The 27477-nt window shown below is 40.6% G+C and overlaps 3 protein-coding genes across 5 annotated transcripts; 1 reads left to right on the forward strand and 2 right to left on the reverse strand.

The window, feature by feature from the left end:
* Nucleotides 1-247: 247 nt before the first annotated feature.
* Nucleotides 248-8375, reverse strand: LOC306732771 (sodium-dependent neutral amino acid transporter B(0)AT2-like; the record flags this gene model as incomplete). Its single annotated transcript, XM_079213931.1, has 11 exons — nucleotides 248-2143; nucleotides 2472-2634; nucleotides 2750-2909; nucleotides 3070-3271; nucleotides 3363-3546; nucleotides 3769-4010; nucleotides 4101-4211; nucleotides 5815-5990; nucleotides 6463-6583; nucleotides 7017-7174; nucleotides 8156-8375. 11 exons carry the CDS (start codon nucleotides 8373-8375, stop codon nucleotides 1892-1894), a joined length of 1989 nt encoding a protein of 662 aa, XP_079070057.1. The 3' UTR covers nucleotides 248-1891.
* Nucleotides 8376-11140: 2765 nt separating this feature from the next.
* On the forward strand, nucleotides 11141-21062 carry LOC306753743 (epidermal growth factor receptor kinase substrate 8-like protein 1). 2 transcript variants are annotated; one of them, XM_079237660.1, is made up of 19 exons: nucleotides 11141-11165; nucleotides 11967-12049; nucleotides 12143-12301; nucleotides 12414-12563; nucleotides 12676-12758; nucleotides 13928-14040; nucleotides 14351-14397; nucleotides 14472-14601; nucleotides 14723-14811; nucleotides 14904-14978; nucleotides 16204-16352; nucleotides 16944-17076; nucleotides 17591-17637; nucleotides 17723-17831; nucleotides 17947-18072; nucleotides 18189-18342; nucleotides 18573-18738; nucleotides 18884-19016; nucleotides 20377-21062. In XM_079237660.1, the coding sequence occupies exons 2-19, from the start codon at nucleotides 12020-12022 to the stop codon at nucleotides 20461-20463; spliced, it is 1980 nt and encodes a 659-aa protein (XP_079093786.1). In that variant the 5' UTR covers nucleotides 11141-11165; nucleotides 11967-12019; the 3' UTR covers nucleotides 20464-21062. The 2 variants fall into 2 exon arrangements, with proteins under 2 accessions (XP_079093786.1, XP_079093787.1); XM_079237661.1 differs by lacking the exons at nucleotides 11141-11165; nucleotides 11967-12049; nucleotides 12143-12301; nucleotides 12414-12563; nucleotides 12676-12758 and adding an exon at nucleotides 13284-13377.
* luc7l (LUC7-like) lies at nucleotides 20874-27314 on the reverse strand (the record flags this gene model as incomplete). Of its 2 annotated transcripts, none has more annotated exons than XM_079237663.1 (10): nucleotides 20874-22122; nucleotides 22493-22654; nucleotides 22767-22796; nucleotides 22909-22997; nucleotides 23204-23380; nucleotides 23494-23637; nucleotides 23777-23887; nucleotides 24194-24292; nucleotides 24460-24554; nucleotides 27254-27314. In XM_079237663.1, the coding sequence occupies 10 exons, from the start codon at nucleotides 27312-27314 to the stop codon at nucleotides 22002-22004; spliced, it is 1089 nt and encodes a 362-aa protein (XP_079093789.1). In that variant the 3' UTR covers nucleotides 20874-22001. The 2 variants fall into 2 exon arrangements, with proteins under 2 accessions (XP_079093789.1, XP_079093788.1); XM_079237662.1 differs by lacking the exon at nucleotides 27254-27314 and adding an exon at nucleotides 25641-25707.
* Nucleotides 27315-27477: the final 163 nt, after the last annotated feature.

The raw sequence follows: 27477 nt of genomic DNA on the forward strand, positions 1-27477 counted from the left end.
GACATTTTAGTAGTTCCAAGATAAATTTGATTGACCCTTCTGATCAGTCTTTATAGCGTACCGATCACACCATTCAGAACAAATAGACAGATAACGGTCGGTGGACGATCAAAGGGCACCCTTACTATAAATACAGAACACCATTTCACCAGTCAATACTTGAGACCTTGAGAAAGTCTGAGCAATGTTTAAATTGCAAGCTAAAGATGCATGTCAAACAGCAAAGATTATTTCAATACAGTCATGCTGAAAGAAATGGTTTATTGAAATGTCAAAAATATATTACATTTTCTCACAAATTCATTTTATGCAGACGTACAGTCCACATAAACAATTTAAAGGGAATCTAAGTTGCTCAAGTCCGCCATTAAATCTAAAGGCACTTGTTTTTGGTTCACACACACACACACACACACACACACACAAATACACAGACAACATGAAGTTAATTCATTTTGATAGTAACTCACTGAAAATGTAAAATAAACTACACCTTTGTTTTCAGAAAATTTACCTCGAAAAGACAATGATGACCAATCATTTAAGTCTAAAAAACAACAGCATTTTACAAAATAAACATTACTTCTATCTTACACTACACTTCCCTCTGAAGTAAAGGAGTACTTGTCTGGTCCGTGTCTTCGTTCAACTCAAACATGTAACCGGTTTCCTCCTAAATCCGAGCTTAAGAAAAGAAAAATGTATCATGCAAATTTACAAATAATAAAAAGACATATTTGCAATTATATTTGTTCTTGAAGAGTTACTAGAAGTACTTTATACATATTTACATACAAAATTGGAGTTAACCATCATATTTGTACCATGCTATCACTTGACCAACAGCAGAAAGCTGCCAACAGTCCTCGTACCGACAAGATGATGTAAACTTTCATGTTCAGAGTCTGACTTGATATTTTTACCACGATAACAAAGAAGAAAAAGGTGATGTTAAAATAATCACCAGAAAGCTTAAAAACGAGTGCTTCGAATCAGTATAGAAGCAGTTGGATTTCAGGTTGGTTTGAACAGAGGTCGTTAAAATACATACATATGTAGTAGGAATTGTTGTATGAATTGCACTATGCTCCTGTGACATAAAGTACACCTACAATATAATACCACACTGTAGAACCAAAACAGGGACGGGTGTTTGAGCTGTAAACATGGCGAGATGACTTCCATGTAGTGAATATCACTAATACTGTGCCCAATAGCTGTAGTTAATCTCAACACAGCTGGATTTACTCTTTCATGATGTAACAGTCTCATGAACAACTGTAGTTGATCCATTTCCTTTAACAGCATCTTCCCTTCGCTCACTGGCCGTCCTGATTATTCCAACACTGAAGCAACATCCAGCGAGAGCACAGGTGCAGCATCTGACTAGACACCATCGTGCAGTAGAAAAGTATCCTATCGCTGCCTTACACACAGACGCCGCCATTTTTCATTACAATTGTAACATTCACTTGTCTGGAAAAGAGTTTGATAAAAAGTTGGATAAGTGAACTCTCCGTACAAAATTAAGAAATGACGGGACGTCTATGGCTTATAATGAAAACTAAGAACTATTATTTTTGCTCATTTGGACAACAATTAACAGTTAATGGAAATTCTACCTTGTATTAGCAAACACCAAGTTGTTTATTTCATATTTTTATGCCAGTAATTTTTTTGATACATTTTTTATTATTATTGTCCTTTGGATACTTTGGACTTAATTTAAGTAAAAATACAAATAATTTAAAAAAGTGGAAAAGCTTTTAAATATTAAAATAACATTTGTCCCCCAAAATCTGTGAGATTCAATTGTCCTTTAAAATGGCTCACTGAAGTTTTGATTGCGTGCCGATGGTCCATTTCCACTGTGTAACATCTTGTCCAGTGTTTAGGAAGAGGAAGCAGCGGTACCGTTTCTTTGACTCAGTTCTGACATGTCAGTCATCGGCGTTTCACAGTTGTCATCAGTGCTAACAATGCAGTACTGACCAGCAGTCTCTGTATCTCTGGCTGTTCGCTTTGTCCTTTCCTGCAGAACGGCATGGATCAAGCCCACTGGGACGGGCATCATAGCGAAAATGATCAGAAGAGCCAAAACAGCCAGAGCCCAACCTGGGTACTCCAGGTACTGCTCGGAAGCCTGAAGAAAAAAGGAATCAAATATTCACTCATAGACCATAAAACCATTCTGCTTCACAAGAGAGAAAAACACCATCAATGCTTTCCTTCAGTATGGGAAGTAGGTGTGGAGAGACCATTTGCTGTAGTTTTTAAAGGCCGTTTCCCTTAAACATGTCTTGCTGTTGATGTCATAGATAGGTGGGAAAATAGTTTTCTGACTCGAGTGGACTGAACCAACTGCATAAACAGAAACAGAAACGCACCATCCCATCTTAAATAGCTGGTTTTCTTTTCAGCATTAACATGTTACGGTTGTATTCTTCTTCTTATAATACAATTATCCATACCGTCTCTCGGTTCCATGCCAAATAAGTGGGGCGTTTGATGAACATGCGAATGATGGTGGCACCCAGCAGCCCCAGCATAGCAAGCAGGCAGATGTATTTCCAAAGGTACTTGTAAATCACATGTGGACGCCAGCCCAGCATTGCCTCAATGTCATCAAGGAACCTTCAGAAACACAGTTGAAAAATATGCAATTTGTGAGAGTTTACCACTCGAACACTGATTAGTTGACATCTACATTGAATTTAAGCTTTCTAGAGCTAAGACAAATAGACCTCACCTATCAGCTCCATATAGCCAAGACACACTGAAGGTCTCAAAAACCACCACAATAATCAAGGGCAGAGTGGCGGAGTAATCATCGAACATCATCACAAAGTAGTTCCCACAACGCTGGCTGAAGAGCAGGCCAATTAGAAAGCCCATGATACAGCTGAAAACTGCAAGAACATCAACATGGCAGGGTAAATAAAGCACAACTTGCATATGCAATCAAGCCCAATGGATACATTCGTGGATTATTCTGAATAACTTCAGAAGGAACATGTATTAAGTTGTCGCCTCCTCTACTTAATAATACAATTTGAAAAGGGTGTTTACTTGTGAATTTGGTCTTGTTGTTGGCCAGAATTTTGAAGCGGTCCGTGAGCGGGGCGAGGATGCCTTCAATAGTGCCAAACATGGTGCTGAGTCCCAAGTTGAGCAGCATGAGGAAGAAGAGCGTGGACCAGAAGGGGCTGCCAGGCAGGAGTGACATGGCCTCTGTGAAGGCAATAAAAGCTAGGCCTGTGCCCTCCACTCCCTGAAAACAAACAAGAGTGTCAACTTTAGCTTAATGTAACAAATACAAAAGAAAGAAAGCATTAAAGTTAGTCCAATAACTAAATATTTACCTGCTGCATCTCTTTTTCCAGATCACAGTCTGTTAAATTGCCAGGGATTTTATTTCCAAACTGTTTAAACCAGTCCCTGTAGACCTCTAGTGCCACAGAACTGGGATCAGAATAGTTGAAGCTTGGCATCAGGTTTGTGTCCACATTACTATTGAGAAACTGCTCTGATAACGCCTCCATATTACTAAGAAAAGAAAGACAAAACACACTGTAAAGATGCAGTTTATGAGTTAAACAAACTAAGTCACTACGACATGTCAGATGCTGGCCACAGAGGGCATACCACGGTCCCTACCACTGTGAGGGACAAATACATTTTCCTATACTCGTGACTTTCAATTGAAGTCATCATGTTGTTGTTTTGTTTTTATGCATAACTCAACATTTATACTTAGATGAAACATACCTGGCCACACATTCTAGCGCCTTGTTTTTGGCGCGGAAGCCGAGCACAGCAAACACCACCAGAGAGGCAAGCACAGATGTGAGGAAGTTGATGGTGGCGACAGTGAAGGCATCACGATGGCAGTTGTTGTTCTTGGGATTGTAGGAAGAGTAGGCGATAATGGACCCGAAACCAAGACCTAAAGCAAAGAAGACCTGTGTGGCTGCCTGGCGCCACACCTGAACGTCTGCCCAAATTTCCAGCTAGAGATGCATAGAGGGAACAACAGGCACGTCAGATAATTCATAGCTGCCTCGCTTTTCTCCACTTAACCAGACGTTTTATGCAGATACCTTGGGGTAGAACATGTAGGTAATTCCATCCCAGGCCCCATCCAACAGGAGCCCTTGGACGAGGAAGCAGAACAGCACAACATAGGGGAAGATGGAGGAGAAATACATCACCTAGGAAGTGTCAAAGAATTAATATTATAACAAAGGAATCCACAGATGTCAGTTAGTTGGTTTTGCCTGTGCACATAGGCACTTTGGGTTATAAAAAAGGCACAACTCTTCTGAAGTGGCTCCCTATTTTTTCCTTAAATTGCTTAGGTACTGTCCATATTCTTATATGAACTGTCTTTTAGTGAGTTCCCTGTTTAATCCTACTAATTTTGCAGCTATAACAACTATTTCCCCCCACTGAGACAACTTATGTTTCATCTAATCTTAAAGTGCCAGTGTGCAGCATTTCTAGTGATTTGTTAGCAAAAATAGAAAATACTATTCATAACTTTGTTTTTATTAATGTATAATCACCGAAAACAAAAGAAGTATTGCGAGCTAGGAAGGAGCCTACAAAAGGAGTGGGTACTCTTCACGGAGTCCACTGTGGACAAGCTGTTCTGCGGTAACGTGACTTCCATTGCTCCTTAAGTTGTGTTATCATGGTAAGGATGGTGAACGGCATCATCATCATGGCTTTGCCTCGACGACTGGCCTTACTGCAGTCTTGAGAAGGGAGGACTAAGCAGAGGGGTGTTCAGCTGGTTGCAATCTGCAACCACATCACTAGATGCCACCACATCCTACACACTGTCCCTTTAAGTGTAAAGCCTGCTGCTTGTCATACACTAAACATATGGCCTTTGTAATAGAGATGATTAAGTCAGTAATTTTGTGAAACACCTGATGCAAGACTAAGCAGTGTTAAGCTTCCCCTCAGATATTAGCTTTAACATCACCAGTAAATCTTTATTTCCACACCTGATGCAGTATGTTTGCTCCAGGCAGGGTTAGATTCCTGTGTTTGTTAAGTAAACATGAACCACCCCCAGACATGGTGACATATCGTAATACAAATGCCACCTGATAGAATTTTGGTTAAAGGTTGTCTTAAAAGCGTTGCTGTTCATTATAATGTGTTCTAATGTTCATTTAGAAAACACCAAAAACTTTAGGACAGAAGGTCAATGTTGCAACTTGAATTGGGTCAACCTCTAAACCAGACATTCCAGAGAGATTACGTCACCCGCAATAACACCTGAGATTTAAGCCCAACACATGACTGGGATTTGACCAGAAATGTACCAAAACAATGTAGCACAGGATACGGTTTTGTCATTATGTCAGTCTTTTTCATCAAGGGCTTTGCTTCACAAATTTTTGTTATTTAACAATTCGCCAGTGCCCAAAGTAATCACTGTAACGGTAATCAACTTGTGTAATGTAATGTAATATTGTGTTTAGTGAAAACAATTAAATCACACAGATGATTCCCAGCACCGTTTTCAACCCATATGAACCATCTGACTCTTATATGCACATCATAACAAAGATAAACAATCCTTAAAACTGTAATGTTCCAAGTAATAGCTCGTCCAGTCACTGACTAGAAAATGCTTCAGTTCAGTCGTTACAGTGTTCAAAGTTCCTGATTATCACAACTCTACTGAAGCATCTGAGAGCTGTTCAACATAAGCAAGAAACAGCACATCTTGTGAACAGCACATTCAGCTGCATTGATAGTCAAATCAATAGCAGGAGCCCCAACAGACCACCCTGTTACCTTGACAGAGGACTTGATACCCTTGAACATTCCCAGGCACACGATGGTCCAGGCCGCCAGCAGACAGCAGACGATGTAAGGGTTGAAAGAGCCCATCTCATCAATTGAGTCTGTAATATCCAAAGCTTTGCGGTACCAGAAATACGATGTGGGGGAACTCTTTTCGCATTCTTTTACTGGTTTTAAAAGGAAAAAAAAGATGATTAATTACTAGTTTTACATGTGACTCACAGCAAATACTTAAAAACTCATCTGCCCCAGAAAGGAGAGGAGAGCCGAGATGGACCCAGTCGCAGAAAAATAAGACTTTGGGTGAACTCAGTAACGGGAAGTGACTGTTTTGTCAACATCTTTACAGAGACCTGGCTCCATCATTGCATCCAAGATCAAGCTGCAGACCGCAAGACAGAGCGCAGGACTCTGGGATGAGAGGTCCGTGTTTGCATCATGTTACTCGGCGCGCAAACATAGTCAAAGTTGATGGAAAATGTTAAAATGTCAGCCATATTATCTGCCCAGAGAATGTTTTTGTGTTGCACGATAGTTTTTTTTGTGCTGCAACTCGTCTCCAATTGCATTTTGTTGTGCATCCCTATGTTGCATAAAGGATCCTTAAATCTGTTTTTAACCTCAATGTTGTGTGTTTACCTGTTACATTCCCCTGTTTTGGACATTGATTCCAAGGTAAAGGGTACTGGAACGAGTTCCCGAGATAGAAAATACTCCACGCAAGGATCACATTGTAGTAGAGGGCGACAAAGAAACACACCTGGGGACATTTGAGAACGATATTATAGAGTTCATTAGAAAATGTTGTTATGTTTCTAAGAGTAACTGTGCCATTCATCATACGTCAAAAAAGGTGAAACAAAAAAAATGTACATGGCTATGTTGTCAGTCGAACAGAGTAAGTGCTCCTTTTTACAGCTGCAGTTGCATGCTGACAATCAAGATAAAAGAGAAACGTGTTTCAACTAGACAGACAGACGATAATGCAACGAAAGCAACTAAAACTACTTCAGAATTATTTTGTCAAATTGGATAAATTTGCCATCGCTTCCTCACTTTTCTAGACATTGTCAAAACTTGCGCTGCCATACAAGAAATTACTGACTGAAGCACAAAACCCTGAGTACATTTTACATTATAGATTAAACAGTCTAATAGTAGGTGGGTCAATCATTCAACCAACATTGTCTTACCACGCAGCTGGAGTAACCGATGCCTGCCAGCCTGGGGGAAATGTACGTCCACACTCCGATGCTGCCCTGTCGGATGGCCTGACCAGCGGCCAGCTCCAGGAAGAACAAGGGTATGCCCACAACCAGCATCAGCAGCACATACAGGAGGAGAAAAGATCCTGAGGAGAAGAGGTAACCAGCATTCAGTTAACAAGTGAGCACGTCAATTTGATACTTTGAACAAAACGTAAGGAAAGGAGAAGCAGATGTTTGTGTTAGATCGTGTTCTTTCAATCCCCCATCAATCTGATTACTGCCACCTGCAACACAGTGTTCTTTTCTCTTATCTAGGCGTTTCCCCCACAGGAATTTAAACAGTCAAACCTGTTTGGTCAAGTCTTGCCTATTGACTGATTGTCGAATAATCATGCATTTATTCTTTTTGGTAATCGATCATTTCATAACCATTTCCTGCCACTGTGGCAATATGACTCAGCTTGGCAGTCAAATCAGGCTCCTTAGATCGAATCATCAACGATTTGGTGTCACCCCTTGTTTATACAACCGTCAAGGTAAATAACACACGTGAAGCTCTGTTTTGATTTTTTTTAAATCTAAAAAAAAAAAAAAAATGGTGACCGAATGCTTAAAAAGCCTGGAACATTCCAGGTTCAATTTCAGCCAGGGAGCTTTGTTGCATGTCACAGCCCGTCTCTTGCCCCCAGTTTCATGTGTGTCTCTACATAAGGCGCCAAAGATAAAAGTCAAACTTGTGGCTGTCGGAAACCAAAAATCGATTAATTCGTTGTGCAAGTATTTTTCCTTTGAGTTAACATTGTTCCCCCGGGCAACAGATGTAAGCCAAATGTTGGCACATCAGACTTCAGAGCAACAGTATTGACAGACAGTTAATACATATAAAACAACTTGTTAAAGTGTGTACTACTCATTTTGGAGGCAGGCCGTTGGTAGTAAATCCATTTACACGCATGCTCTTTCTGGTACTCTCTCTCTTTCATCACACGGCCGCCATGCAATGATGACCTTGACTAATTAAGCAACTCTGCACTCTGCACTCACAACATTTGTGTTTGGTCCCGTGGGAAAACCACGTGTCCTGTGATAGCCATCTAACATGGATGACAATAATAGGCACTCACCCCCTCCATTTTGATGGCAGAGATATGGAAACCGCCAGACGTTGCCAAGCCCAACACTGAATCCCACCTGAGCCAAAAAATACTCTATTTTACTGTTCCATCCTGCTCGAGCGACAGGCTCAGACGAGCCCTGCTGGCTCTCCTCGCCAGCGAAGCCGTCCATCTCAGACTCTGTGGTTCCGGTCTTGTCGTCATCTGTTGGCAGGGGCTGCTTCTCCATCTGATACAGGAGAAAGCAAAACACACAGAAAAAAGAAAGACACTGGTCAGAACGTGGATTGTGAAGTAGCACATAACCCTGCATTGAATATGTAATACTGTGGCTGATCATTCATGACGATCAACAGTTATGCTGTTGATTCTTTATAGAAACTTTTCATCAGCTGAATAATTGTTTTTGGGGATGCTACAGTCATTTGTGGCCTCCACTTGAGCTGTATCACAACAGATGTATTCTGGTGCTGTGTGTGTTTGTGTCTGGACAAAATATTAGGTACACTTAACTAAAACTGCTGTAGTCCGTCAGAAATGCTGTCAAACATTGACGTCATTTCCCCTTTTAATGATAGTCAGTTGCGGTGTCTGACGTTTCAACATGGCCAAGTGACGCTAGCTACACCCACGACCGTCTGTCTTTGTCTCGACTCACTGTGAACACAGCAAACACACACTTCTCTTGAACCTAACTGACCTTGTCTCCGGCAAATGTCGTGCGCGAAGAGGTAGAAGAAACACCGGAAATGGCAGGAAAAAAGGAGAATGTCGGCAATAATGTTGTATTCTTCGGTCCGTTCAAAAGGAGGATACGAGCACGTGTGGCTGCTGTTTGGTCTGTCACTGTGTTATCAACCACGTCGCGAGCGCAGTTATTCCTCTGTTCATATTTGTCAAATGAAATGCAACATAATACTTTAAAGCTGATATTTAACTCTATAAAGATATATTCAATCAGATTAATGTGCGTTGAAATTATCTTACCGCCCGCGTGTTCTCGCGGTTTATTGGTGGATTCGTGTGTTTGTTTCTTCCGCGTGACGTGATGTGTGGCTTACAATAAACCGCGCCCCTACGATGTAGTAAATGCTGCGTTCAGGGGCTGCAGGACATCTGTGTACCACAGCGCGGAAGTATCCTGTTACGAGCGACTAATAGTTATTTTTCTTAAATTAAACTATTACTTATTTATTATGATCTATAAATATATTAACTGTCTACAAAAGTATATAAAGTATCCAATCCAAGACCAACATCCCCCAATGCGTTACATTCAATGATAGAAAACCAGCAAATTATCACCTTTGAAAAGGAGTGAATCTGTGTCTTTTTAACACCAAAAAATCATTACATATTTAATTTTTTTTAAATTTTGGTTCAGTCCCGGCGGCTCTCATTTACACAGGAGGACCCCTGAACGCGGCATCAATCCAAACAAGGATCCTGTTAAGATTTAAGATATTTTACAACGCGTGTGACTGATCCTGCAAGGTTAACCTCCAGTTTAACAGTGGAAGTGGGACCCCCACCTTTCTTTTATTATTTGTCGTAGCATGGCTTGTCTGTAATTGACATGTTGACAAGGTTGATAGAATAATGTTTAACATTTGATACGTGTCAAACATACCACGTGAACAATATACACTTTCTCCACCACACTTGAACATGCTTTTATTATTACTAATTCCCTGTTTTAGTTCATTTTAGTCTAGACAAATACACGAAAGGCGAGGCTGATGCAATAGTCGCCTCCCGTCATCCAGCATGGTTTTCTGTTAGACTGGAATCATTCCATGATTCATCAACCTTATTGCACTACTTTATCTTCATCACAGCTGTCAGCCCCATTTTAGTATTCCTCAGAGTCGACGTTGACCCGGCAGTGACATTTCTCTGGACGGCACCGCGTAGTCACACACACACGCGCACACAAACACACGCGCGCACATAAAAACACACTGTGCATGCCACGTAAGCTTGTTTTGGAGGCAAATAAAACACAGTCTACAGTCACTATCAACGTATTATTAAGGTATAATACACGCACTTGGAAATGCAGTCATCTAGTTATCAATAATTCAAAAAATACCTCGTGGTATGAAATGATAGATCCTTGAAAAGGTTCCAGTGTCCTCAAACAAAAGTCAAGTGGCGCTCCTCGCTTGCTGCCACTTCATCCGACTCCGCCTCCTTTATTGACCGATAGAATGGAGGCTGGTCCACCTCCCTTATAGTACTATTATGACATTCTTTCAACTCTAAATGCACGATTGCCGCAAACCCTTATGCACGGGCTATAAAGATGTTTAGTTTATTTCCAATGTGCTATGAAGTTGCTAGGAAGTTGATAATATCACTGGCTGCACAAGGCAACCGTCCAATGATAAAGTTTGTACCTTCCCCAAACTGCTGGAAACATGTTCTGATGAGTAACTTGTGTATTTTTAATCATATTATTTGCGTCAAAGTTTAATTTATATATAATAAGTAGCTTCCCTCAGGTTGCTTAAAATCCCCAATTCCAAGAGGAAATACAGAACATTCAATTAAATTCAGTCTATTTTGTAGAGCCCAAAATCACAAATTACAAATTTGCATCGGAGGGCTTTACAATCTGTACACATACGACATCCCTGTCCCAGGACCTCACATCGGATCATTAAAAACTCCCCCATATGATGAGTAGTAGGCATGAACCACGATCCAGATAACCACATGCCTTCATTGTTGCCAGTTTAACCCTGTACACTTTTCCTATATGTTTCCTAGTGTGACATGTGTGCACGTGTTAGTAGGTGTGAGGGAAGGAGAATGAGTAAATATGTTTTATCTCCAAGGTGAGGCGGTAGACTGGGCGGGACTGCAAAAAGTGACACACCTCTGCTCTGTAAAAGCTTTCAATTCCAAAGAGAGGCGAGTGAGTTACACTGAGACACAGAACAGGTTTTACAGTTAGTATTCACACACTCACACAGCTGCTCACCAGGAATAAAACATTGGAAGCTTATCAACTGAGGTAAGTTGATCAAACATTAATTTTCAACCATTGCTCTCTCACTACTTAACTCTTAAATGTATTTGTACACCATGTACAGCGACAATGAATCAGAACCAGCACCGAAAGCCAGTGTCAAACTTTGTCACACTGATTTGACTGAAATCAAAAACTGAATCACGGGGCATGTGCCGGTTGCAACACATTTCTATTATTTAGCAAAATTACAGTTATATGTGGTATTTTCTGTCATCTATTAGCGTCAGTCAAGATCTTAACATGTTTTATCCCTTATGAATAGAGTGTACAAATTACCATGCTAATTAGGATCCGACTTTTATTTTTAATAATCTGTAATTACATGAGTATGAGACCAACCAGTTTGACTCTTGCTGTAAGCACAAATAAGATAGAAAAATTTTGGTCAAGTATTTTTTTTATGAAACGTAAGTGAATCTGGAAGTTTGCTGTTTAATTCAGTGATTCCAGTAGGCCACTCATGACCACTGAGGAGCACAGAGATTGAAGGGTGGAATACATGTTGTCAGACGGGTTGGGCGGTTTACACACTCTCACAGCGTAATCCCAGGTTATTGAAGCAGAGGATGGCATAGATTTAAATAGGGGAAGGGACAAATTGAATGAGGATGTTACTTCTACTGGTGCTGGTTAAGACTTGTTAGTTTAAATTAAGACAAACCACGATTAAATTGGTGCCTGCCTTAACACAACACCAGCCGTACCAGTCAAACTGTGACAACTCCCTTTGTAACTTCATCTTAAATGGTTTTCTGATCCCTCTCTTCTGCTGTGTGTTCGTAGGAAGCTTCTCTATCTTAAACCTTTCCATTTTCTCTCACATCAAAGGACAAAGGATGACAAACCTCTCACGACATCTTGTCAACGTAAGTCTTATCTGCGACATACACACCTTTTCGTCAGAGTGTTATTTAAGAGCGTCATTTTAAGTCCTCATCTTTCTCTCTCCCCGCTTGCAGCACCTGATGACATACTCGCTCCAGGACGGGGATGTGCAGAATGTGGAGGAAGCCCAGACACGTCTCTCCCTCCTGGCTCAGAACAAAAAGCTGTGGAGTCAACAGATGTACCTGGATGTCGGGACAGATGCCATTCATCTCCGAGACATACAGAGCCAGGTGAGAACCGATGCATGTTGGTCAATAAATAGGCCTGTATATTGTGAGCAGTTAAATGCACAAAGTGTATGTTTGCATGCATCATGACCTTCAGTTTCGTGTACTCGTGCAGGATGAGCTGGAGAACTATGCTTTCAAATCCATCCTGCGCTGCAACGCCATTAACACAGAGAAACACTTCCCATCCCTCCTTCTGTTGGTCTGCCAAAGTGCAAAACAACCGAAGCCGGACATTCACTTCTTTAATTGCGAGGAAGTGAAGGTGAGTAATAACACTTGAACATCTTCCCATCCCTCCTGACTCAGTGTGTCCGTTTAAATCATCAGCCTGGTTCAGGTTTTACGAGTGATGCCACTACCTCTCATTCTTCCAGGCAGAGAAAGTCTGTGACGACATTGCAAATGCAGTATCGGGTTCCTCCACCGGCAGGAGAAAGAAGCTCACTGATGCCCTCAGGTACAGTGAATGTCATGGTCACAAGACAAACAACAAAAAACATAGAAATGTCTCTCACAAAAACTGAAAACCATTCATTTGATATGAGTTACCTATGAATATCCAAGCTTATATGTGTCCAGCTTCCATGTCTTATTGTGGTCCTCATGAAATAAAGTGAGTCTCTGTCTCTGTAAGCATTCATATTGAATGGGAGAAGGTTCGTGGGCAGCCAAACAAAAGACAGACACAGATGATCCATGATCATTCAGACCAATCCCCCATTAAACAGTTTGCATTTCTCCTCTTTATTCGGGCCATTATGTCATATTTTCCACTGAATCAAAGCAGCCTGTGGTCATCATCCACCTGTCTGAGAGAGAGAGAGAGAGAGAGAGAGAGAGAGAGAGAGAGAGGGGGGGGGACAGAGTAAACAGCTGAGCGAGAGAGGAAGAGAAAGACCTGTTTTACCAGTTTCCACATAACTTATGAAGGTGTAACAGAGATAACAAGGCCATTGTGACAGAAAGCAGAGAGAGCAGAGGAGGGACAGCGGCAGTGTGCATGCTCAGGGCCTGAACGGATTACCTGCTTTGAAAAGCGTTCTCTTTAAAAGTCGTGTGAAGGACAGACAAATGTGGTAAGATGGACATGCAACTGTGTTTCTGTGTTCAGATTCTGATTAAATTTAGCGACTGTAAAGTTACTCAGCACTCTCACATAGGTGTTTGCATATTTTTGCAATAGGTGGCAAACATCCTCGGATTGTTGCTAGCTGATCTGTTTAAAAGAAGAGTTTAGGTTGAAGCACATAGTTGTGTGCAATGGAGGCTATAGCGGTGAGAAAGCACAGTCAGGCTGTTTACTGTACTTTCAGTGGAATAAGGGCTGCAGGGTTGAATTTCAAAGGCATCATATTATGTCTATTGATAGAGGACTGCGTTGTTTGGCTGGATTCAATAGTCAAAAGATGTCCTCCTGTCTCCAAGACTGAATTCATTTGAGGCTCTCAGAAAGAGGACGAGCATGTCTGCAATCCAATGTGTGTTTGACTTATATAAGGGTGTTTCCTGTTACGGCACTGAGTAAACTGTCGCTGGCACCTTCAACAAGAAGGCTGTGAGCATATATGTGTCGTACAAAGTTGTGTGGGAGTGTAGCAGAGTTGAAACTCTCCTCTCATCCTATAGGCTTCCTCAGAGTGGGGGTGAGATGGCAGACCCCTATGGAGTCCCAAGCCCTCCCATCCCACATGCTCCAAATCCACCACCACCCAACCCCCCACCTTACCCTGGACACAGAGGTAAGAAAACAAAACTATTTATATATATTTTCACATGAATGCTTATGTACGACTTTAAGATACAAGTACTTGGAGGGATTTGTCATGACGAGAAGGTATGAAGGAAAAGAGAGAAGCAAGAGGTATTTCGGAGCACAGAGATTGCTTTGTATGTTTGTGTGTGTGTGTGTGTGTGTGTGTGTGTGTGTGTGTGTGTGTGTGTGTGTGTGTGTGTTTCAAGGGTAAAGGGGGCAGGGATTACAAATGCTGGGAAAACTAGGGTAATGAATGGAAATGGATGAACTAAATCTTCTCCTCTCTTCTACAACAGCAAACGATGGGCCTGATATCTCCTACCTGCGAGCAGAGAGAGAAGTGGTACGCCTCCTCCATCACCTTTGTGCCTAAATTCACATCTGAAAAGAGTAACAAACTGATTCTCCCTTCCTCAGGGGATCCTTAATCACTGTTTCGATGACATCGAGACCTTCATGGGCAAGCTGCAGCAGACGGCGGAGGCCGCGACTGTGCTGAACCAGAGGAAGAAGAAAAAGAAGAGAAGTAAAAAGATTAGTGCTGAAGGTGAAAAGAGACGGATGGCTTTTTGCAGATGATACTCACAAGAATATCAAGTTGAAATAACACAGCTATGGATCCTGATAAAACTGTCAAATCTGTTTTTCTTGTGTCTTCTGACCAACAGAAGATTTGCTCACTGCAAAGGCCCGCCCTCCGCCAGAGGAGGAGTTCATCGATATCTTCCAGAAATTCAAATATTGCTTCAGCCTCTTGGTGTGTATCTAATCAGGTCACAGTTCTTTTCCTTTTTCTTTTGATTGCCTTGCTGACCTACGTCCTAAATTCCTCTATATATTTATTCATAGGCCCGTCTGAAGTCAACTATCTCCAGTCCTTCATCACAGGAGCTAGTTCACCACGTATTTAAACCTTTGAACATGGTGAGTGTTGTAACCATGCGTCTCCACCTGTCTGGCTTGCTCCTGGTGTTGCTGTTGCTGCAAACACCTGGCCACATCTTTTATAGCAGCACAGACAAAACAAAAGTTGGATGTGTGGAATATATAAATCATGATGTCGGCATTTACTATATGGGAGCAGATGAACAGAGGATAAAGATGTAGGTAACATTTTGAGACTTGTAATTAAGGTATACAGCCAATGCTATTCTGATTATATAACCAGATAATGGTTCAAAAGAAGGATATAGGCAGTATGTTTATCCCTGAGCTGGTGTTGCACACAAATGTATAAAAAAAAACAAGCATGTGTCATGTCGAAATAATTGTCTTAAGTATAGTTGAGTACAGAAACTACACGTTCCATTCAGTATTTGCACAGGGCGGGTCCCTTTGTGATAGCCTCATTGAAACTCCAAACACTCAGCACTCAGCATTACGTGGCAGAATTTGTATGCAGGTATGTGTTCTTGGTACACACTTAGATTTGAGCTGGACTCTCTTAATGCTTGAAAAACCGCATTGTTGTCCCCTGACTGCTGTTGTGAGTTACAACACTGATGTATTCCAGCTGTCAACATTTGTTTGTTTATGACTATCTTTAATAAGTAAGTAAGTCAAGTTTATTTATATTGCACTTTTCACAAGCAAAGGTCAAAAAGTGATGTACAGGAGTAGAAACAACATAAATTAATATAAAGTGACCATAACAGGACCCAAAACATTACAAGCGGTAAGAAAGCCTACTTAAATACACAAGAAAGGAAGGCACAGTCAAATTCACAATAAAAGCAATAAAGAAAATAACAAATATGATATAAAAAGCCACTTGAAGTCAGCAGAAACTTGACAAATTAAATTAAAATAAAAGCAGTATTCAACTCATGTGTAAAGCATCAGACATTGAATTTAAGGAGTGTCTCTTTGATGTTTGATTTAACATGAATCAGTCACAAAAAGAATCAAAGGGTGGAACGGGCGTGTTTGATTTGTGTATACTGGCACACCTGAATGGAAACAGCCTCATATGCATTTCTTACTGTGTCTGTGTGTGTGTGTGTGTGTGTGTGTGTGTGTGTGTGTGTGTGTGTGTGTGTGTGTGCGTGTGCGTGTGTGTGTTCATCCATTAGGCTTTTGAGTGTGCTCTAACACAAGAAAATCATGTATCAGCTTCATGTATGGTTTTGTCTGATCTGGTTGTGTGCAGATGGTGAAAACAACAGGTGGACCAGCTCTCGGAGCCTCAGTGTCCAGCCCCGCCCTGACCAGCTCTGCTGTCTACCTGCTACAAGACCACCTAAGCGAGGACGAGAAGCAGCTGTGGACGTCTCTGGGTCCTAACTGGATGCTACCGCGGTGAGTACCAACACTATAGGTCAGTCAGTGTCAACGTGGTATTTCTTAAATTACATAATATTAAATATATCCAATTCTACTTTATTTTGCCTGGCTTCCCCTGAAATAATTCATTATTCTCATTTCTTTAAAATAAAATAACATTTCCTTGTGTGAGTATTTTAGACTTATTTTATTGGATTATTGAATTCACAGTTAAGAGCTAGATTGATTTGGTTTGCCAATTTATTTCACTGATAGATGTATATTATCAGCTCGGTCAAAGCTGCTCATTCACCTCGCAAATGATGGAGTCTTGACTAGCAACAGCTGCATGAAAGCATAACACCTAAGTTACCTATTCTCTCAATACCTTTTCGTTTTAATGGGGAATTTTAGTGTAATACATATTTTTATCCAGCCAATGGTCCAACGTGAAGATATCTATTATTGGCACAACATGGTGACTACTGGCAGCTGTAAATCCAAAATATACAGATTGGTAATGACTGGATGGAACCATGTTTAACAGAAATCCTAGTTTGGTTCACACCGTAAAGTAAAACCCAAGTGCAACAAGGACCAATGTAGTGACTCTGTGTGCTCTCTCAGCTCTCAGATCAGAGGGCCTGTAGCGCCGTACACTCCTGTGTTTTTGGATGGTTGGAAGCCGGAAGCCTCGAGGGCAGACGGGCAGGTTTGGGAGGATCCGGTCGAGTCATTGCACAAACATGAAGCCCTCCAGGTAAAGCAAGTGTTATGGAACACCTGCCCGTGATTTGGGTTTGACATTCGCTCCATTCACACTGTGTCACACGAGAGGAGCACTCGAAATATGCTTGTGTAAAAGTACAACACGGGGCATGAGCGTAATAACAGACACACAACAATACGTAAATACCAAGTACAATAAACACTGGAGATGAACTTTACATGAAAGTTCCCTAAGTTCACCTCTGTCATGTCATGGATATTTTTCCTGTACTGTCAATGATTGCTGAAAGAGGTGTTTTGGCTGATGATTGCACCTGATAGTGAGGATATTTTGACTCATTTTTACGCTTTTGGTTTGTCGCTTTTCTTCTGAAAGCTTATTTATACTCAGGTAACTGTCAAAGCTCTTGCTGTACAAGCTGTGTGTATTTTATTTTGTCAACCAACCCCAAGCCTCTATATAATAACCCTTCATCCTTTTCTCTCTGCCCTGTTAATGCCGGTGTCTGTATGTTCATGAATGTCCACCTCGTTTTAACCCACAGCAGCAACAGCCAGTTGGTCCTCAAGACACCTCAGTCAGCGATGAAACGTAGGTCATCTTGAAGAAGCAAATCAATCCGCTGCTTCAGTTGCCCCGATCACATGATAACAGAGTCTATCTCCTTTCCTCCCAGAGATGACAGCACACTCCCACCAGAATCTGAGAGAATCTACAGCTGCACTTATGACTTCATAGCCAGGAACAGCAGTGAGCTCTCAGTGCAGCAAGGGGAGAGACTAGAGGTAATGAGGTCAAGTAGTAAAAAGTAAGCCATGTACATGGTGTATTCAGGAACCCATCGGGAAGCTTGATACACCCAAAGGTAGGCGGACTGACAGCAACTCCTTCGTCCGACAGGTGATCGAGTCATCCAAGCGCTGGTGGAAGTGTCGTAATCGGTTCGACCAGATTGGATTTGTGCCCTTCAATATCCTGGATCCCTTGGCCCATGTAGACAGCCCCGTCACCAATAAACCCCCCAATGTAAGACACAAAAACACACACATGTACACGCACACACACGAAGCACACAAGCCACAGAGGTATGCACTCACCTGTATGTACCTGAGTGAACTCTACTGTGGGTTTCTCCCCTGCAGACTCCAGCTCCACCTCCGCTCGCCAAGACTTTCCCTGCAGCCCTGCCCAGCTCTACTGCTCCATCCCACACCCCCACTCACTCCCCCCAGCGCCCACACAGCTTAACGTCATACAGTCAACATATACCAGCTGCAGAGAACCAAGACAATAAAGGTATCAGGCTGTTGTGTTGGAGGTGTGTCGGATAAATGCTGTGAAAAGGTGGCTTGAATATAGGGAATTCAAATGTTCTAGAGTCTCAGACCTGGCACAGATATTGTGAGTCAGAGATTAAAGGCACAAACACTTGATTAGATAATAAAAAAACTGTCTTAATAAAATAAAGTACACTAAAAAGCTACACATTGACATATGCTTAATGATGTCACTTTTGATCTTTCCAGTTATGTTGATGAATGACGAGCTGCTCCAGAGGCTGACCAATGGAAAGACCCCTCTGAACAAACCTCTGGTCATTCCTCGCTCCTCAGAGACCTCCGTGCCTCTGGACTACCACTCTCCTCCAGACGAGGTAGCCGAGTGGCTCCATGGGAAGGGCTTCAGTGAACCGTGAGTGACGCCATTACTGTTGACTATACTGACCAGATTCACCACATGATGTTTATTTATGCACTGGAAATTTTTGGTTCATTAAAAGGTCAACATAAATTACCTCCTACCTTTAATACTGTCATTTGTACTTTTTGTCCCTCAGGACGGTGGCATGTTTGGGAGTGCTGACAGGCGCCCAGCTCTTCTCCCTCAACAAGGAGGAGCTACGAGCTGTGATTCCAGACGAGGGCGCCAGAGTGTACAGCCAACTCACTGTACAGAGATCACTGCTGGAGGTACATTTAAAAACAATTATGGCCTTATTTCCCTGTTTTATTTTTGGAATAAAAGTTAATCAATGACAACATTATTGAGACAGCAGGCAAAGACAAAATGATGTGTAATCCATGCTAAATCAATTTTGCAATGATTTTTTTCTCTCTTGTAAATCACATGCACTTAAACCACAAAGGTCACAAAGGTCAAAGTCACAAAGTTCAAACCCAAAGGCCTATTTTTGCACGTCATTTCAGGAGAGTAACACTCACAGTGAAATTCATGCAGTCTTCCATGCAGAAAAGTGCACTCATTATAGTTTATATATATATATATAAATATATATATATATATATATATATATATATATATATATATATATATATATATAAATATATATATATATATATATATATATATATATATATATATATATATATATACATATATATATATATTTCAACCAGAGTAAGGTAGTAAAATAGGGATAGTAATAATTAAATAGTAGTTACCTAAGAGCTGATTCTACATCCATTTATTGTTTTTCTATAAGTGCTACATGGTGACCGGAAAAACAAATTTGTTTTTTGACTGTTAACCAACTTATTGATAAATCAATGTCTTAAACTGCATTTTAGAGGTCTCTATCAGCCATGTCGCCACAGTAACACCCTCTGACCTCTGTTGCTGAGAGCATTTTAAACATGTGCACATATCAGAAGCTGAAGTATATCGCTATATAGATCTCGGTATACACAGAATTCTTGTTGCACCTTTAACCGATAGAAAATCAACCTATTTTTAGGCCCTTTCCTCAAAAATGTTATACCCAAACTAAAAAGGGTGTATCGTCACAGAGCTATTTTAATAATTTGGGTGTTATAATAAAAGGTACACATGCGAGTGTTTGTTCAGATGTGTAAATATCTGTCTATACGTTACTGGTTAGGAGTAAATGAAGATGACACAAAAAAAGCACTTTCAGGATGATTATTTCTTTGAAATGATGCAGCTGTAAGGTCCAACTCTAACCCAAATCATAGCACAATATTTGAACATTCTCTCTGCAAAGTTTGACTTTGATAAAGTGAAGCAGAACAAATTTAGAGAGGATTTTAGTTCAGAAAATTCAGGCGAGATCTCATTGGGGCCCATTTGGGCTATTTGAATGCTAACTGAATTTTCTCATGTACTAAACCCTATATTTCACTTGTATATTACTTATGGTGTTCAATGTATCCAAATACAGCAGTTTTGGGCTTTTTTTCATAAAACAAGCTATAATTTACAGTTTTATATAACAATTGCTCAGTCTGCTAGGTTAGGTTTTTAACATCTTTTAAACCTTCCCCTGGTGTCATTTGCTTCTGCTATTTACAGGATGCCAGAAGGGCCACAGAGTTGGAGTCTGTTATGGAGAAACAGAAAATGAAGGTGGATCTGAAAGTGGAGAGCAGCACATTGTGAGCAGCGGAGGTCTTCATCACGAAGAGTTTCAGATGGAGGATTGTTATTCCGGTAGTGCCGTCACTTGAGAGCGAAATCCTGAATTATTAAATCTATTCACTAGAGAATCAACATGTGACAGTGACCATCATGCTCTATGAGCCTTTATGACATAATTGATTCATCCTAAAACTAAAGTATTTGAAAGCAAATCAGAGATTTAAGCTTTTAATGGAAGCAGGCGTTGTGCCAATTAAATATTGTACATCATTTGTAATGTTTGTTTTTGATTTGAATAGTTTTCTTCTTTCTCATTTCTATTTAATATGGAAGAACTGTATTTATCTTTGTTAGTATAATACTTGGCTAATAATTCAACCATGATTAATATGTATTGACAAGACCATGGTGAGAAAGGCCAGCAGACAATAGAAATTGAAATGGTGATTTTATTGAGACTTTAAAGAAAGATTTCCAGCGGAACAGATATGAAGATATGACTTCACACATTAGGTAAAGCGATGCATCCATTCAAATCTGTTTTCAATTATAAATCTAGTCAGAGGAATTTGTCCAAATTGGACCAACAAAGACTAATAAAGGTATGTACAGTTATGGCATTGAATTTCCAATGTATCATTTTTCTGACCCTACTGCTTCACATGCCGAGACAAACTTTGAAGTTACAATTTATCTTAAATAAAAGAAATCCAGATGGAAACAAATTATAAAACAAGAACCTTGCCACCAATACAATTCAAAACAAGTATTTATGTATACTGGCCCAACTCAAATAGATTCCCTTCACTACCAGCAGAATAAGATAAAAGTTGATTAGCTAAAAAAGAAAAAAAAGGGACAATAGGAAGATTGATACCATACTAATAATCGCAACTTTAACCTTTTGGTTTTGAATTGGGTTCCTAAATCTTTAACTGGGTTTTGGCGAACAGGAACAAAAAAGAAAAGAAAACGTGGCCAGATATTCAGGAACTGCACTCCTGCAGTTCATCAAGAGCTGGTGAAAAGAAATCTTGATAGGACGAGGCTCTTCAAACCACAACAATCAGTCAGCCCCAAACATATATTCAGATATAACATATTCAGACAAATTCGGCATCAAAAGACCATCAGTTAATAATAAAATAATATGGATCAATTACACTTTATGCTTCAGTCCAGCAGACCATCTGTTTACGTTTGCATCATCAGTTGGAAACATTGCAGGGTATTTTATAAGAAGACGTGTGTTGGATACAGACAACCACCAAGTCACAGATGTGGGTATTACAATACACTCCACTACTGATCAATAACTAACTCTCCCATCCAAATGAAATCTTCTGATGTAACTGGATGCTAGAATATTTTATCCATACAATATTTCAGGTATGTGTACACTCTGGGTCTGCTGAATGAAATGTTAAAGCAAATAAAGGAGGCAGGCGGGAGAACAAATGGGTCAAGGCAAGGACTGTGTGTGACATTAGGTTATTATAAATGGACAGACAGGTGAGAGAGATGGGAGGATGCGTGTCATGATGAATGGAGTTTGGTCCTTAGAGGTCCCCCATGTCCCTGTCGTCTGCCCGGCGGGAGTCTGACCTGCCGTTCATACCGTCCCTCCTGTCTCGCTCCCGTGACCCGTCTCTGGATGAGCGCTCTCGGTCCCTGGACGACCTGGGCGACAAGACGGTCCGAGATATTCAATGAAGTACAAGTATACAGAGGGAAAACTGTCAAAAGTAAGGGTGTATATGTAAAGAACCCCGACAGGCTGAGTATTACTTAGTTTTTATTCAAGATAAATGACCACATGAGTGCGAAATAGCCTATGTATTAAAAGATTATACACAAATAACTACCATGCTTCCTCAAAAATGTCAATGGTGTGATGCAATCAAATATGAAACAGCATATTTGTTAGATGAGGCAACACCGTGTCTGAAACAATCGTCAATTATTAAATGCAAAACATGTGCAACCCGTGAAAATATGTTGGCGACGTTTCTTAGAAGTTACATTCTGTGGGGCGTTGTTGTGTATTTACTTGTGTCTGGAGCTCTGCTCGTGGTTGTGACGGTGTCCTCTACTGCGAGAGCGGGATCGGCTGCGATGCCTTCTCTTACTCTCCCTGGAGCGTGAGTGGGACCGGCGCTTCTCTCGTGATGTGGAGCGCGAGCGCTTCCTTCTGCGGTCACGAGAACTGGATCTGACCAAAAAACAACGGACAACACTTGAGCTATAATTTACCTTTGATAGTCTCTTCAAAATCATAACACCTGATCGATTTCAGATGTGGATTCATGGTGCGACTTTATTACCTTTTTGGCTCTTTGCTCCGTGATCTGGTCCTATGAAATAATCAAGATGTAAAACCAGGAGTTCAAACAGTTAAAAACATGCACTTCATACAACAAATGAACTTCCATAAATGTCAAAAGGGCTTTAAATGTCTGCACTCACCTCTTCTTCATCTTTTCCTCTTTCTCCCTCTCTTCTCGTCTCTTTAAGCGCTCCTGATTCCTTATCTCCTGCTTCTCGACCACAGTTTTCTGATAAAAATAAAACCGCATTACCAATTAAGAGGTGAAACCATCTGTCTCCAAACTCCAGGACGGTTTATGGCCCATGGGTTCTTTTGTGTGTTTGTTAGTAATCAGTCTCATGTCACTAATTACAAGATAGACACACAATTCAATTCATTCAGTCTTGTAGCAATGTGTTTATTGAGAACATGGAAAGATAGGCTTACACATACCTTTAGTTGGTCCAGTTTCTCTCTGATCTGGATGAAGCCCAGATGAAGCTTCCCACCAAAATGGTCCGCCAAACGACGGTCATTGTCATGGAGACCAAGGTAAGCAGAGCACACCTCACACACCCGCAGCTTCTGCTGCTGAAAGCTGGAGGCTGGCATGGAGTTTCTGTACTCTTCCTGAGGAGAGGGGAACAAATTTAAAACAAATGCATTAACGGAAAAATTGGAATGTATAATACATGCAAACATATTCCTAAACTGGAAACACCTCCCACACACTTCTTCCTCACCTCTGCATCCTTCTTCTTAGTGCGGACCTTCTCAACTTCCTGCAGGACCTTCTGGGCCTCGTCGACGTTGCCCTCTGCTCCAAGCTGCTCAGCCTTGGCCAGGAGCTTCCCTATTTCTTCATTCAGCTCATGAACTTTCTCTGCCTGCACGCAGCGGAAACACCACAATTAATATCTGTCTTTCTCAAATCACCGTGTTATAGCAAACTACATGCTGCATAGACAAGTGAATGAAATACATGGGTATCACAATGTATGCGTTTACAAATCTTGTGTCACAAACCTTTGCTGCCACCTCAGCACTGATCTCTTCTTGAGTCTCAGCCAGGCGCTTCTTGGCCAACTCTGTCCTCCGGTCACAGTCGGCAATGAACGACTCCAGGTGATCCACCGCCTTTTGGAAAGAGAAAAACGTGTCAACAAAGAAACAGACTAAAATATGTAACTTAGTAGATTTGTATACATAGGCACACAGAAAACATTGAGTAGGGCTATGCCGATTTGAAAACAGTGCAGTTACTGTGGTCATGCTAAATGAGCTGAATCTATTGGCTGTTAACCACTTGATTTTCATACTTCAAAAAGGAACAGCAAGTATATAATTGCATCTTCAAAGCCAGGCCCCGGTACACCTAAATTAATCTGTGCTTTTCTACAGAATTTCATGATCTGCACAACTTTATTGCAGGACAGCACTTACATCAAGCTCAAAGAAAAGATCTCTATCATTGGAAGCGATTTCATAATCTGCCCGAAGTGCCAGGTCGTGGATCTTCGTGCACTCTCCCAGGTCCATACGCTATCACCAAAACACAAGCAGACATGACTCAAACTGCACACACTCAAATGTAATATCAAATTCTTTAAGATTACTTGTAGTACATAGTTTAGTTTATTTCAGCATTTTACTGATATCATGTACTGGAGTAATTTTGAGGAGTCAGACCTAAATTGCAGGCCACTTACAGTTCCAGACAGGATGTCATGTGGACAGCAGTTTAGAAGATGACTTTTGCAGACTCGCTCGTCACTGAACTTGATCCTCTGTCGCGTCTCATCCCCTGAAACAGTCCAAAAAACAACCAGTGAGAAAGACCTCACATGTTTGTTATCAGGGGCGAGGTAACCAGTGCTTTAATATACACGACTGTTATTGTACAACATGAAATGGGCAGGTATGAGTCACTATAACTGCATTCAAGGATTCTGTACCCACCTAAATGAGTGAAAACCAATTGTTTTATTTCTGATTGTCAAAGTTTTACATACATTTCATTTGTATAACATTATTTACCAATAATACATACTGTGTCTCTGCTGGACTGTTTATTATCCATTTATGTGTCAAGATTGAAGTAGTAAAAGTTACAAGCTCTGGATGTATATGGTACTTCCTATTTTTCTAACCGTACCCACGCCTCAAAAAAATGTCTATATTTGAGCCTCAACTCAGTTTAACTTGTAAGGCTCAATGCTCACTCTGTAAATGTGAAGCATTATGAGATTAAGCTAATAAGGACACAAAACAGGTTTAAAAATATTAACTTGTGTGAACAGGGGTACCTTGATTTTGTAATGTTTTCATTACATTTCAATGCATATGAAGATGTAAACATTTCAGAAGAATGTTCCAGCCAAGCCTTTTACAAATACAAAACATTGAAAACAAATTGAAAAGAAAAATATAAAAGAAATCCAAGGAAAAAAAATTAGTTTATACACACTGCGATCTGCACCACATACTGTACCCTTCTGTATCTTCAAGACCTCAGCTGCAGAATTTTAAACCCGCTGTAGAAAAGTATAAATGGGAACAGTTTTCTTGCCCATACCTGTAGTAAGAAGTTGGGAGTCATACACAAGTCAAATTGTAAATGATGTGTGCCAAGTTTTTTTCTTCTTCTTCGATGTTTTCTAAACTTGCCTTCTGAAAACAGACGTCTCATTGAAAACTGAGAACTGCTCCTTTGGATTCTGCGCGATTAGACGTCTTAGCTCAAGCTGCATAACACTACTCCAAATTGTAGTTCTAGTGCCACTGAAGATATACCCATTTGTGTGACTAAAAAAAGCTACAATAACTTCCGGAAGGCAAACAAATGGTTTGGATATTCATCATAACAGCTTAAAAATTATGTGTGACTCACGGCTCGATGAACATGAGGCTTTTCTGCAACTCCTTTGCAGATTGTTGTAGGCTGGCAAAGATACACTGAACCTTAATGAATAAAATAAAGGGGCCACAATTGTTCAGTTTGTATGCAACAAATGTATGGGAAGAATTTGATCAATCTCATCACACATACACCCACAAACTCACAACACAAATGCATTCTTACTGTTGAGATCAAATGATCAACTTATTAAAAGATAATCCACAGTTGCATTCAATCAACTGTCAGGATGAACCTCTGAATTATACAATAACTGGGCAGCAATAAGGTGTCACTTCTGCCCATAAAAATCAGACTCGACAGCTGGGTTACCTCTTAATGTTTGTATCCAAATTGCTGGAAGCAATGATTAAAATGGTATTTTAACAAGTGCACAGAGAAAATGGTTGTTAAATTATCAGGATAACAGCATTCATTCGTTTTTAACAGATTTTATTTTTTAATGGGATAACTAAATAGGTTAGTAGTTCATATATTTAAATGTATATATATCACTTTCATATTATATTACTATACATTACAATGCAGAGCGGCATTGCTGTTCATTTTTGTAAAATCAAGTGCAAACTGAATGTACATTTGCCTCACTTGAATATAAACAATATGTTATGCTACATTACACTTCTACCAAATTTCAGAGGCAAATATTGTACTTTCTAGTCCCTGCTGGAGTACTCTGACAACTGGAATTACAGATTGTTTAGCTGATGATTTTCATACAAAGCATATGATCAACTTGCAATGCAAGATAAGACACACAATTGTGAAATAAAATGTATGTATATACCAGTTACAAATGAATAACACTCACATTAGGTGCATTGGTAATAATGTACGGCATACTGACGGTTTTACTTAATATGCAGGATTTAAGCATGATATTGTATAATCATGCTTGGGGAGGTTTACTACAGAGATATTATGAATACAAGCTCGAAGTTGAGTATTTCTACTTTTACTGATGCGAGTATTGTTTTCAACACTTTTGAGCTTTAGTGGACATCGATGGCCCTCTCACATTATGACGATGCCAATCATCAAACGTATTAGTTGAATAACGTTAATACAGTTCATTAAGCCTAAGGCCAATTCAGCAATAATTGGCAGGCCTTGGGCGACGCTCAGCATGGCTGCTGTTCATAGCGTATCAACAGTGAGTTGTCTGAATGTAACGCAGTGGCTTTAACGCTTTACACTAAAATAGAATGATCTAACGTTAGTTGATGAATGAATGCCAGTGATCGATACGTTGTATGCCGTTCAACGCTAGTTACCACGGTAGCGTTAGCTAACCTAGCTACTAGCTAGTTAAAGCTATAAATATAGTAAACGCTCAAAGTGCTCAAAGAGGAAATACAAGACGTGACTCGACTCTTTAGATGAACCTGACGGTAAATGGATACAAACATTAAAGCCTAACGTCATTCCGTAAAGACTACTTGAATGTAAAGTTACTGGATTGCACACAGCCCTCTGCAGTACCACATCCATTCATGCAGGTCTGCCATCACACACCAACACAAGCCGCAGCAGTGGCTCCATCTTGGCTAGCTAGCTCGCTCAGCTAGCATGCAACAGCAACTCACCGTCCCTCGCTGTTCCCATTAGCTGGTCGAGCAACGCTCTCATTTGAGCTTGGGCAGACATTGTTGGTGGTCTTCCGTCGACAGCGCTTTATAAAAGCAAGCAACTAAAAACAGTTCCTTCGTATTTCTGTTCGGTTATTTGATTATTTATTCTTCAAAGCATCGCCTCTCGCCGCTTTTCTCTAATTCGTGGACTTGCCAGTTTCCGTTTTATATTAGGGAAA

This window comes from Taurulus bubalis, assembly GCF_910589615.1.
Source record: "Taurulus bubalis genome assembly, chromosome: 2".
In the NCBI taxonomy this organism is placed as follows: Eukaryota; Metazoa; Chordata; class Actinopteri; order Perciformes; family Cottidae; genus Taurulus; species Taurulus bubalis.